The 12,867-nt window shown below is 32.3% G+C and overlaps 2 protein-coding genes across 2 annotated transcripts; both read right to left on the bottom strand.

The window, feature by feature from the left end:
• Positions 1-2,043: 2,043 nt before the first annotated feature.
• Positions 2,044-5,243, bottom strand: LOC122596515. The gene is made up of 5 exons (XM_043769103.1): positions 4,936-5,243; positions 4,557-4,756; positions 3,821-4,296; positions 3,032-3,099; positions 2,044-2,452 (listed from the first exon to the last, which is right to left on the bottom strand). Exons 1-4 carry the CDS (start codon positions 5,093-5,095, stop codon positions 3,060-3,062), a joined length of 876 nt encoding a protein of 291 aa, XP_043625038.1. The 5' UTR covers positions 5,096-5,243; the 3' UTR covers positions 2,044-2,452; positions 3,032-3,059.
• Positions 5,244-6,657: 1,414 nt separating this feature from the next.
• On the bottom strand, positions 6,658-11,940 carry LOC122595094 (polyamine oxidase 2-like). Its single transcript, XM_043767399.1, has 10 exons — positions 11,453-11,940; positions 9,627-9,742; positions 9,449-9,537; positions 9,232-9,345; positions 8,985-9,072; positions 8,797-8,882; positions 8,595-8,697; positions 8,227-8,324; positions 7,707-8,136; positions 6,658-7,062 (listed from the first exon to the last, which is right to left on the bottom strand). Exons 1-10 carry the CDS (start codon positions 11,499-11,501, stop codon positions 6,754-6,756), a joined length of 1,482 nt encoding a protein of 493 aa, XP_043623334.1. The 5' UTR covers positions 11,502-11,940; the 3' UTR covers positions 6,658-6,753.
• Positions 11,941-12,867: the final 927 nt, after the last annotated feature.

Here is a 12,867-nt window from a genome sequence, read left to right as displayed (position 1 = left end):
ATAGTCGTGAATATACTTATTAAGACCATAAATGCTAGTCATGACTCATGTATTTGATTATGCGAAACTAGTCATGTATTCATGTAACAGCATAAAGCAATTGCTTACGACATAATGGCTTTCATGGAATCATGGTGATGTATTATGTGATATGTTATAACATAAATATAAAGAAAATATAATGAATATTTGAAACGATTATGAGACAAGGTATTAGATATAAGTGAAACTCAAATAAGTTAATTCTGTTGATTTCTTTCGGTTCGTTATCTAGTCGTTATAAAAAGAGACATGTTTTTTTTTAACAATATCTACTTGTTAAAAAGACTCAAATAAATTATATAAATCATTAAAATAAGCAAAATATAAAGTATCTTTTAGATAAAGTTTAACTATAGTGAGTTAGCATTTGGACAACAAGTTTTTCCCGAATTCAGAGATTTTAATCTCGGGCTATCCAGCATTGTCGGTGTTCGGGGGTAAAAGAACGCATTTTACAGGCATGGGAGTAACTTTAAATGGTTGAGGGCTACTCTTTTATGATCTAGTGGTTATCTAAAATCATGAACTTACATGGTTAAGATTAAATTTAGTTTGAGTTTAAAATGGTCTATCTTAAAGAGTCTACTTTACTTTGACTAATCTGATGGTAATATAGATAGTTATAGTTAATAGCTAACTCATTTCAAAACTACTTATAACTCTTTGCTGGGTTTTTTACCAGCGACTCATAGAGCCGTTTAGATTCAATATTCGCAACTGTCTCATTAGTTCGGTGATTCAAGTAAAGTATTTTTACCTTTTTATGAAAGTCAGCAACGGATAAATGGCTAGCACCCCTACGCGGATGCGTCCACGCCGGTTCGACTCCTGACAATAGCTTAAAGGATTTGCTCCCCATGTGTTAAAAGGGTATAACACTATTTAGGCTCTCTCACTAAATTTACATGTGACAGATTCGAACGAGAAAACCACATTGTGAAAAATTTCTTGACCACTGGGCTAACACCCAATGACAAATAAAGTATAATATATATGACCTATGAAATCTTTTGTTTCTTTTAGTAATTCATGTCAGTGTTTATTAAACGAATAATAACTAGAAAAAGTTAAGGTAACAGTAACACAAATTAGGTTTCGAGTAAGACCTCTAATCCATGTTAATCATTAGGGCCAATCAAACTAGATTACATTGTCATCATTGTATCCGTTTTATAAGTTGTTGCATTTATATCCATCCACTAGTTTAATAGTGAAGTTTAACTGACCAATTAATTATTTATTGGTTTCTAAATGCATGTTATTATCAACACTTTTGTTCAATACTCTAACAAACAAACTTATGGCAAATAATCTCATTCTGTTAGAGATAAATAAAAACCGCTCCCACCTTTTTCTTTTATTGGATTTTTAAAAACCACGATCATACAAGCTTTTTTACGTTATTAATTGGCAATTTTCATTTCACATGGATTGCTAGGTACCGTATAACTTTGGTGATGGTATATAGAAACAACTGCATACATTTGGATCAAAAATACTCATCCTCCTTTTCTTTCCGTTTAACCTACATAAGAAAAATCTCGCCCTTTCTAATGTAATTAGAATTGAACTCCAAGATAGCCACTAAATTACGAAACCTATTGGTTAATAATAGCCACATGAGATTAAACTAAAAAGGAGCCGAATACCAAATTGAGTACAAACTAATAGATATATATAGCAAATTATAAATTTAATACTACACATGACAAAACTAATCAGAAAGTAAAGTGAAATTACTTTAGGGATCCTGTATTTTATCCATCTTTTTCTAAACAATCAAATTTTTACTTAACAAGTTAACATATAAGTATTAAACACCACTGGAAATTTATTGTTACAACTTCAACCGAAAAACAGATTCAACTTTTTTGCGCACATCTCTTTATAGTTGATTACTTGATTCCAATTATTCAATTTCACATAAATAGTTTCAACACGGGGGCATCCAAATACCACCTTGAACTCCAAGCTTGGACACGTATGATAAGACAACTCAACTAATACCGGAAAGACTCATTATTCTTCTATTCGAAAGTAAAATTTTAACCAACTTGAGTGCCAGTCATGTCTAGCATTTCAATTGTATACACAATTTGAGTGCCAGTTGCACCAAAGCTGTTGCAATAATACTACCACGGTAATCAAAAAGTAACTTTGACAATGATTTTCAAAAAAATAAAAAATAATAGAATCAAACTGATTATAACATCAGCAAATCAATCAAATTTGTTAAATATAGAAACATACTTGGTTCCAAGTAAAAGAAACAGCTTCTGGGTCAAGTAATCAGACTTGGTTTCCTCTATATCAGATCATGCCTTTATGGTTCATATACTAACCTGCTGTTGCGTTGAAATGGTTACACCTTTATTCCATCTCTGCTTCTGTTTGCATGATAATAGCAATCCTGCAAACATACAGATTCATACACATAAACAAGGATCATCATACTAGCCGTTTAAGGAAAAGGGCAGCGCATGTCAAGCGGGAAAAAAAGCATCCAAAACGTACTTAAGTATGCATAAAACTTCCTAACTTGTTTTAACTGAATAAAACATTAGATTGTTACCGTGTTAATATGTATTTGTATCATATCTAACACAATCATGTACTCAAAAACACCGAGAAAAATGTGTTTGCGGGTCGACCATATGCTCCCTGTTTCAACCTGTGTTTATAAAAGATTTATCATACACCCATTTGCCTCCCTTATTTTAGTCATAAATCATGACTAGAATTCAAGGACCCAGTTGCACCAAAGCTGTTGCAATAATACTACCATGGTAATCAAAAAGTAACTTTGTACACTGATTTTCAAAAAAATAAAAAATAATAGAATCAAACTGATTATAACATCAGCAAATCAATCAAATTTGTTAAATATAAAAACATACTTGGTTCCAAGTAAAAGAAACAGCTTCTGGGTCAAGTAATCAGACTTGGTTTCCTCTATATCAGATCATGCCTTTATGGTTCATATACTAACCTGCTGTTGTGTTGAAATGGTTACACCTTTATTCCATCCCCGCTCCTGTCTGCATGATAATAGCAATCCTGCAAACATACAGATTCATACACATAAACAAGGATCATCATACTAGCCGTTTAAGGAAAAGGGCAGCGCATGTCAAGCGGGGAAAAAAGTATCCAAAACGTACTTAAGTATGCATAAAACTTCCTAACTTGGTTTAATTGAATAAAACATTAGATTGTTCCCGTGTTAATATGTATTTGTATCATATTTAACACAATCGTGTACTCAAAAACACCGAGAAAAATGTGTTTGCGGGTCGACCATATGCTCCCGGTTTCAAACTGTGTTTACAAAAGATTTATCATACACCCATTTGCCTCCCTTATTTTAGTCATGAATCATGACTAGAATTCAAGGACGGATTTACAATGGGGGCAACGGGGTCAGCTGCCCTCACTCCAGTTTTGGTACAATGTAATTTATAAAAATTTAAATGATATATTAATAATTTTTTCAAAACATAAGAAAAAATAAATAGGAAGCTTATTATTTGGAAGTCATTGGCCATCAAAGCATTATTCTTGAGATAGATCTTTCCATGGAAAGAATACATTTCTTTTGAGCGTTACAACCGGTGTGGGGAACAAATTTCTTTTAAAGGTCCATTTTCTATTCCCGAGCTATGGCCCAAATTTTTTACATTTTTAGGTTACGACTCTTATAAGTATGACAAACAACTTTTAAATTTGCCCCCTCATAAAATATTTTCTGGCTCCGTCTCTAGTAGAATTAATAATATACCTTTTTCTAATGTGCTGAACACAATCAAGAATTTCTGTCAGTTGTTGCACCTTGAGATTTGTCGGCCTCTCTTTGTTTTCCAGAACCAAGGTCGAGAACTTCACAACTGTGTTGATCTCAGCTTCAACTTTGTTTAGATGCTGATCAATACGGTCCAAAAAGTCTTCATAAGAACTTACGCCCGTCAAGCTGCTGATCAGATCATTGTTGTCAATGCCATCTCTCGAAACTTGTATAGGAACTTGTAAAGATCCTTCAAGATTGTTTATTTTCAGTTCTGTAGATATGTCATAAGTTCTATCTTGTAGCTCTTGATCATCGCTAGTATTCAACAAATCATTTTCAGAGTTCACGTCAGCTCCCCAACTTTCAGAAGGTGGAGACACAACCCGAACTGGAGACTCAGCATCCTCTTTTTCGATTTCCATATCTTGTGAAACTGTCCCGACAAGTTGCCTTTCTCGCAGAGATATTGCCTAACACCAAATGGAACATCAAGTGAATATCCAAAACAATAGATCACAAAATGTCGAAATGGGTGGGTTGTGTGGATCGGGTAACATGTTAGAACTGGTAAATTGCATCAAGGGGTCAAATTTGGTTCCCTACTTCCCTTTGAACTTTACAAACAATTATAATCTAAATTGGTGGTGATAACTTATAACTATAGAATTCTAAATCCTGCAAATGCTTACAACCTCGTAAGACTGGTTACATAGAAAGTGGATGTAGAAACCTCAAAAAGCTTTGTTGAGAGCTCATCAAGCAACTCGATTCGACTCTTTGTATTCTCTAAAGCTTGCATAGTCTTCTTCTTTTGAAATAGAAGATCTCTAGCCTCATTTTCTTTCCCAGATTGAACGCTAATGGCAGCCTGTCGTCGAAGCTTCTCTGCTGCTTCAGACAACCGCAACAACCTCTGTCGTGCTTTGTTAGCTGAGATAACCAATTCATCACATTTTTAATGAACATAGACTTGTATTACTCATATTGCATTAACAAAACCTATATAATTATTTTTATATGTATATGTTGATATTATTGTTGTAACTGATTAGGGGGGAATATTCCAGCAAAAAAAAGGGAATAAAAAAAAGTAGTAGTAATAGTAGGACCTTTAGCTCTAGCGTTGGATGCTTCAAAGTGAAGTTGATCAAGTTGATCTCGTAACTGACTGGTTTCGGTTCGAGAGGCAGCCAGACACACAGTCCTTGCCGGCGAACTCCGCTGAACCACCGTCGTGCTGGTTGTTACTATCATCGTTCTCGCTAACATTATCGCTATATTTCATCAACTAAAAGGATTTTTGGTACCTTGTGGATTTTATTAAATCCAAAATCATAAAAGTTAGTCTATGAAAAAATCAAATTACATTAAATCATAAATGATATACGCCTACAAATCTCCTCATAATGAAATCTTATTCATTAAATATTTTTGTTAATTTTATATATTGATTTTGATTTTAACCTTTTTTTTTATATCTTAAAAGGATTTTTAGATTATCCATTTTAAAGGATTTATCAATATTACTTTAGTATTTACCAGATTTTAGACCAATACGGACTTAAGATATTATCAATAGAAAATAATAAATCCTCTTAACTAATCCTTCTAAAAATTCTCACATGTTAACACATGTAATCCATTAATTCTTTTTCCTAATCTCACTCCTGATTTACCACATGTCATGATCCTATTAATTAGGATGATTTTTAGGCTAAACAATTAGGAATATTGATCATTACCCATTATCAATATTAGATTTTCTCATATTAAAGCGTATAATTTTAGTTATATATGGTTCTAAGTGCTATATTTTGCAAGTTGTAGTACAATAATCACAGATTCGACAATGTCATTATTAATTGAGACATAGTGATGAAGTTGTTTACCGTAGTCATTTCACAAAACACATGCTATAATAATTATTCTATTATAAAATTATTTGAAACAAATTGTACTCATAATTTAATATTATTATGAAATATAATTACGAATTAAAATATAAACATACTTGTGATCTTCTACTTGACATTCAAGTATATGTTTTTGATCATAATGCAGACCCATAACACGAATAGGTTTATTTTCAATCATCTGTCCTATGATAATTAGATAACAATTAGATTTGTTTTCATATTTTTTTATAACAATTAAAACTTCTGATTTGAGTGAAAATTGTAACTGTAAACATTAATACGCAAAACTGCTACGTATATATAAAAATGAAAAAAATTGTGTACCTTTTTTTTTAGAAATAGAAGGAATCTTGAATGAAATTTATATTGATTTAGATTTAATATTCAAGTAACCCGCTGTTGTAAATCGTATTTTGTTCTGAGTAACTCCTATTGTGTTTGAAACTTTTTTAATTAATTTAATGATTAAAAGTTTAAAACAAATCTTTTCAACTCAATGACTAAAAATAATATAAATTAATTATTCAGAATTAAAAAAGGATAAATTATTAACGAAAAATAAAAGAAAAAATAAATTAATAAGACTTATTCTACAATTATTAATATAATACTAATATTAATATAATAATATATTTTATTAATAATTGTTAAGATTTTTAATTTATAAAATTAAATAATAATATCAACCATAGTCATTTCGATGAAATTAAACAATTTAATTGGTTAATACGAATTGAAATTAAACGATTTAATTGGTTAATAAGTATTCTCTTAATAGTATCCATTTACGCACATTCTATAGCAATACAAAGTACTTGCTCAGAATCTGCGATATATACCACCAAATGCCTAATATAATAAGGTGTTCCATTTTGGATAACTGATTCACTATTCCATAGAATTACGACACGTTACTTAATGTTAACTGATATTCTCATAGTTCAGACCATCCGTGATACAAAGTCCAACACAAATCATTATGATAAATCCATAGAGCATTGGTATTCGAGTTTAAAAACGGGATATCAATAATGGGACAGACGCAGGGGTGTCCTCGCCCATGGCCGACTGGAAAAGTTCCCCCTCATTGTAACGTTCCAGGATTTGTATTCTGCAGTCCTCTGCAGCCAACTGACCCGTGTGATACGCACCATGTACGGAGCCTGGATAGTCGGTACTTGTTGCTTCTCCTGCAAAGAATAAGTTATCCACAGGGATCCTCAGCCTCTCATACAGATCATGGGGTTTGCCTACTGCATCATAGCTGTAGGATCCAAGCGTATTAATGTCACTGCCCCAATGAGAAACTAAATACTGAATCTGCATAAGAAACAAGGTGGTAAGTTTAGATTCACAAAATTTTGGTTCACTGCCTAAATGTGATGGTAGGACTTCAACCCATTTTCATTTAAATTGGTCAAATCAAACAATAATTTATCTTTATGGGTAAAACTAGAAAAGTTGTCTAAGAAACAGATCAAATGTTCAGCCCAACCCAACCATATTTGACAGACTTACTACGTATAAACAAAGGTATCTATACCGACAAAATGAGGTGTGAAAACCCAACCAAATCCATGTTCACCTACACCAAAAGATTACCTATTTTGACCAAAACAGGTTTGCCAACCTACCCATTTTGAAAGCTTCTATTCAGATTATGCTCTGTCTCTTAACACGCCAAACAGGTTAAACCAAAAACATTTGCTTTTGCGGAAATATGTCAGACAAGTAAACCCAACCGAGCCGATATTTGATACACTTAATATTTGTTAACTAAATAAAAGTTGATTTTTCGGGACAAAAGGTGTTTTGGCTCAGCCCAACCTGACCCAATGAAACTTGTACCAAAGTATTGCCTGCTTTGACCTGAACCCATTAACCAACTGTTTATTCTCTGCCATCTCTATCTAAAGGTTACAAAAATACAACTCAAATATATAGCAACAGGAAAGAAATATTACTGGGGCAGAAGCATCAGGAAGAATCTTTTTAAGATGTAGGAAAGCAAAATTAGCCGCAGCTTCATCTGATAACTTCTCGATATCTTTTGCCAGCTGTCCTGCGGGCATATAAACTAGGACGGCATGACCCGTGGCCTTGTGAAGATTAAGAAAGTAGCTACATCCATAAGAAGTCTCTGCAACCACTCCTAGAAATTCAACATTTGGCCAAAACACTCTGTCAAAATGCAAAATTATCTTGTTCTCGATTCCAACTCCAAGGTCAGCTATGGCTTGCTCCTTCCACTGGGGTAGTCTTGGTTCAAATTTAAGGCTGCCTGCCTTCAAAACGCCAAGTGGTACAGCAATAACAGCTGCATCGGCAAAAAATGTGGTTCCATTTTCAACAGTTACCTTCACACCATTCTTACGTCTATTTATCTTCGTAACCCTTTGTGAATACAGAAAAAAGGACAAAAAATAGGATGTAAGATAAAAGGCCACATAAAAATCCACTGATTTTGATCTTGTAAATCATTACCTGTGACTCAATCGGATGTCAAGTCCTTTTGCAAGTGTATTTATCACTGGAAAATAACCCCGCACCATAAGTCCATGCCCGCCAGGAAGCAATTCTTCCTGTCATAAAAAAAGCAGGTATGAGATGATGTAATCTTAATACTTAAGGTGGCAAGTTCAATCCTTTTACTTATTAACAAGTCTACTTGGGTCATGCACAATCTCTAATTGGTCAAACAAGTTAACCTTAAGAATGTAAGTAAGAAGGTTATAGGGCTGAGATTGTATGAAGTGCATTCAAATGCTGAACAACCTAAGTTAGAAGGGAATTGGAATGAAAAGATTAAAAGTCTGAAATATCTACAGAAATGATGACAGAAAAAAACATGCCTGATCCCAGCATTTAAGAGATATTGTTTCAGCATCTGCAGCGAACCATCCCTCCATTCTACACAAGTACCACTGCAACACTTTATAAGGAAGGCCCTCTAACCTGGAAGAAATGGAACATGAGTGTCCTGTTATGTGTCATTCGGCAAAAGTATAATAATAAATCAAGAAGATTATCTGAGAGATTACTATACCAGTATACCTTAGTTTAGGGTTTCTTTCAACTACAATTGATATTGCCCGCTGTATAGACATGTCTTCAGTGAACTCTTCCCTCACCTTATTAGTCTGCAATGCATATAGCATCATCAAGAAAGCAATAATGAAAAGAAGGTAAAAGCTACTTTGATCAAACAATTAACCAAGTAGATTGACAAAGAGATAACATACCTCTTCCAATATAGTCTCAAATGTTTCTCCAACCTGTGTGACTAATTCTTGAGGAACTTGAATCCCATCCATATCGAATAGTGCATAGCTGAAGACGTAAAAATAAGAATAATTCAAGCAATACATCAATGACACCAAAGTTCAGAAATTTTACGACTTCTTGGTTAAATATTGTAGGGCCAGTTGCAAAAAAGGTGGGGTTAAACCTAAGAGCATACACAACACATAAAAATCTGAACTCCATTACCTCTCCAAATCATGGTCATATAACACTGAGTTGTCACCACTGGTCCGATATAAAGGTAGTCCAAGTCTTCCAATGACTGGAGCCAAGGGATTTTCATTGCAAACTCCATGCAACCTGCAAAATTAACATTCAACTACAATTAACAAATAAGGCACATGATGGTATATCAGTATATTATCAGTATTCCAATTGTCGGAATTATTAAAGCACTTCTCACCATGATGCACCTAAATCCACAGGAAAACCAAATGAGTAATCAGTGCGAACCCGGCCACCAATTCTATTACGAGATTCAAGTAAAGTAACCTGAAAAGAAAAAAAAATTTTCTTTAATATTGTGGTTGGTCTTCAATGATGATGCCGGTAAAAAGGTATTATTATCATATGTAGTGTACCTGAAATGAAGCATCATGAAGCGCACGCGCAGCAGATATGCCAGCAAAACCACCACCAATTACAATAACAGACGGTGAGGCTGGACGCCTTGCTTCAGCATTTGAATAGCAAATTGCTACAATTTGAGGGGAAAAGATAATTAGATTGTATGAAGTAGAATTACTAATAAGTTTACTGTTTACATATTAATACCCAGTCCTTACAAAAATTCATGCCTTATTTTGTTGGCTCAGTTTATGTCACTATACTTGTTTAAGCAGAAGTTAATTTACGAGAGCTGAACATTCACAATTTAGTGTAACGGAACTTTTAAGTTAATAACAAATTATTCAAGAATGGTTGCATCACACGTATACAAAAAAATTGCAGTTTTCTAATTTAACTAGATAACTGGTGTTGCTCTTCCTAACTATTCACTTATATTCAGTATAGATCATAAGATGAAGCTGACTCTCCATGACAGAAATAAAGCTTACACAAATTTGAACAGAGAAATTCATATGTACATATACATGTATATACAGAGATACCATAATAAGTTACAGGTTTTTCCCAAAATATTTGCTACTCCATTAACATAATCATGAATTTGGGACCAAATCAAGATACAATAATACATTTTCAGAGCTGACCCCACCAGTTTCATATGTGGTCATGTGGAGGAGGTAAAATTCAGTCCACCACAAAATGAGCATCTATTATCGCAGAAAGTTGAACGACTCAAAAATGCCAATCAGGGCAGCATGTAGAGACCCCACGAATGAGCACTAAATCTCGTGTAACGTGAATCAACATTCACTAAAAAATAATATACTCAAACAACTCATCATCATACGTAGGAGACCACAATAACTACTTTCCCACATACATGAATTTCTAGAAGAGACAATGTCCCACCGACACACAACAATAATACCTCAAATAAATAAAAAAGCATTATGATTTGAGTGGGTTAAGCCTTTTAGAACCACAAACAATCTGATCTCTTTTTTTTGTAAAGCAACAATAACCTAACTCTTATCAAGTCATTATAGTGGTCAATTTCCCCATTCCCATTAGGCCATTACAGTTTGTTCTACATTAGTAAAGTAAACTTATTGCAAGACTAACTTTCCCTTTTACACGTATTCATAATAGATTTGAAACTGAAACACGACCATCGCGTAACAAAGTTACGGTTATCGATTAAACTATTCTAATCAGTAACAAAATTCCTAACATAAATTAACAAACTTTACGACATACCTTGTTTTAATTTTTATATTATAACACAACCATTAAATAACAGACCACATACTATATTCTTAAACTAATAGAGTAATATACTAATTGTTTCCAAATATGTCCAACTTGTTACATTTTGTTTTACTAGCATATTAGCATACATCTTTCAAACATTCTATAGCATATACCAAGCTTATAAAAGGTTAATTACATCATACTGTCAAAACTAAAATACAAATGCAAGTTTGAAAAAAGCAAGCTTTATGAGGCTCTTTGGAGTTGTACATTTTAAAAGTGCATGATCTTGATAATGCATTCAGAATAAGCACTAAATTTGGTACTTTATAAAAGAAAGAAAAAAAAAAAAAAAACTACTTTATTTGTCATTAAACTAATCCACATTTCATTTTCATCCAAAAACTCAAAAGGTTACATTTTGAGTATTAAAAAACAATACAATAAACTTTTTTTTCAATAAAGGCGAGAGCTTTTACATTATGTGTCATGCATATACACATATTATATACAAAAATATATATATGAAAGAAAAATAATAGATGGAAATATAAAATAAAGAGATGTAAGTTTTGAAGAAAAATACCTTGTTTCAATTGAGGATTATTACACTTGTCTTGTCTTTTGGAATCCATAACAAATTTTCCAACAACAATGATGATTTATCAACAAAAAATTGAAATAAATTGAACAAAATTAAACTATAATTATTACTATAAATTATAATATCACTACTACTTCTATAATCCAAGGGTTTATCAAATTGAAAAAGAAGACAAGTAATTAAGAAGTGATTTATCAACAACCAGCTCATACGTTATGTATTTAGGGTTTCAAATTCCAATCCACTATATATATATATGTATATATATATATATGTTGTAACTTGATCGGAATCGGAATCGGAATCGGGAAGCTGTGACGGTGAGAGATTACGATTTAATTCGCCGGAAAAACAGGGAGAGAGAAAGAAGATGTATGTATAGGTGGCTGTATGTATGTATAGGTGGCTGGGTGGGTGGTATGTATATATAATTGATGAAGAAGAGAAGAAATCAAACAACACACGTTACTTGGTTCCCCTTTGCTTTGCTGATTTTTTCTGTTATTTGGTATTGTATTACACTTAAAAGTAGGAAAAGTAGGTTTGGTGGAAAGAATAAACAAAAAAATTTCCAATGATAATAAAGTATAAAATAATGTATGTATGTATAGGTTGGTATTTTGTTTTTTCGTTAGATGTGATAAAAACATGTGGTGTGGAATTATTTTACTATTATTTTATTGGGAAATGATTAATCATGTTAATTAAATAGCTTAAACTATTGAATGATGCTATGTGAAAAAATCAGGGGGCAAAATTAGAAAAAAGAATTAGTAGATACCACATATCATCTTCTTAAAGTGTTAGAAGAATTTTTAAGCTATTTAGTTAGGAGGATTTATCATTTTTCTATTTTATTATATGTTTAATAGAAAATTATATATGTCTCTAATCAATAATTTTTTATTAATAGTATTTGTGAACTTAATTATTGACTACTTATTCATGTTATCATGTATGGCACATCAATGATAAAATAAAATATTTTTATTGGTATAAAAATATTTAAGAATTTTGTAACATGACGTCATTGGTATTTGTGATTTTCTCTTTCTAACATAAAATTTACTAGATTTAATATTGATATTAAAAGCTTAATTTTTATATATATTTACATCATCATAGTTTTTAAAATTGATACCCTTTATATGCATATATTATAAAATCAAATTAGTTACACTTAATGTTTCGATAAACCTTTTTATAGCCTTGTAGGTCATAAGTGAAAACATAGTAGTTTGGAGTTGAAATGATGCATAAATGGTTTAAAAAGGTGATGCATACTAGTGAAGTGACTCTAGTCGTCAGTATGATTTTCACTTTCAATATGTTGATGGGTTTAAACTTAGCTGTTTGGGATTGTGTTTATAAAATAAATTTTGTATTTAAATGATATG

The sequence above is a fragment of the Erigeron canadensis genome, chromosome 4 (assembly GCF_010389155.1).
Source record: "Erigeron canadensis isolate Cc75 chromosome 4, C_canadensis_v1, whole genome shotgun sequence".
Lineage (NCBI taxonomy): Eukaryota > Viridiplantae > Streptophyta > Magnoliopsida > Asterales > Asteraceae > Erigeron > Erigeron canadensis.
Note: the sequence above shows the minus strand (reverse complement) of the source record. Positions and strands in the feature narration are given on the sequence as shown.

Bases quoted from the DNA above. Each gene is read 5' to 3' on its own strand.
- LOC122596515 (XM_043769103.1), bottom strand. From the start codon at position 5,095: ATGTTAGCGAGAACGATGATAGTAACAACCAGCACGACGGTGGTTCAG. The intron at 4,757-4,935 runs GTCCTACTATTA...TGGTTATCTCAG, and splicing joins ATCCAACGCTAGAGCTAAAG to CTAACAAAGCACGACAGAGG. The intron at 4,297-4,556 runs GTTTCTACATCC...ATTTGGTGTTAG, and splicing joins TCTCAACAAAGCTTTTTGAG to GCAATATCTCTGCGAGAAAG.
- LOC122595094 (XM_043767399.1), bottom strand. From the start codon at position 11,501: ATGGATTCCAAAAGACAAGACAAGTGTAATAATCCTCAATTGAAACAA. The intron at 8,325-8,594 runs GCATGTTTTTTT...TTTTTATGACAG, and splicing joins CTCTTAAATGCTGGGATCAG to GAAGAATTGCTTCCTGGCGG. The intron at 8,137-8,226 runs GTAATGATTTAC...GTATTCACAAAG, and splicing joins GACATCCGATTGAGTCACAG to GGTTACGAAGATAAATAGAC.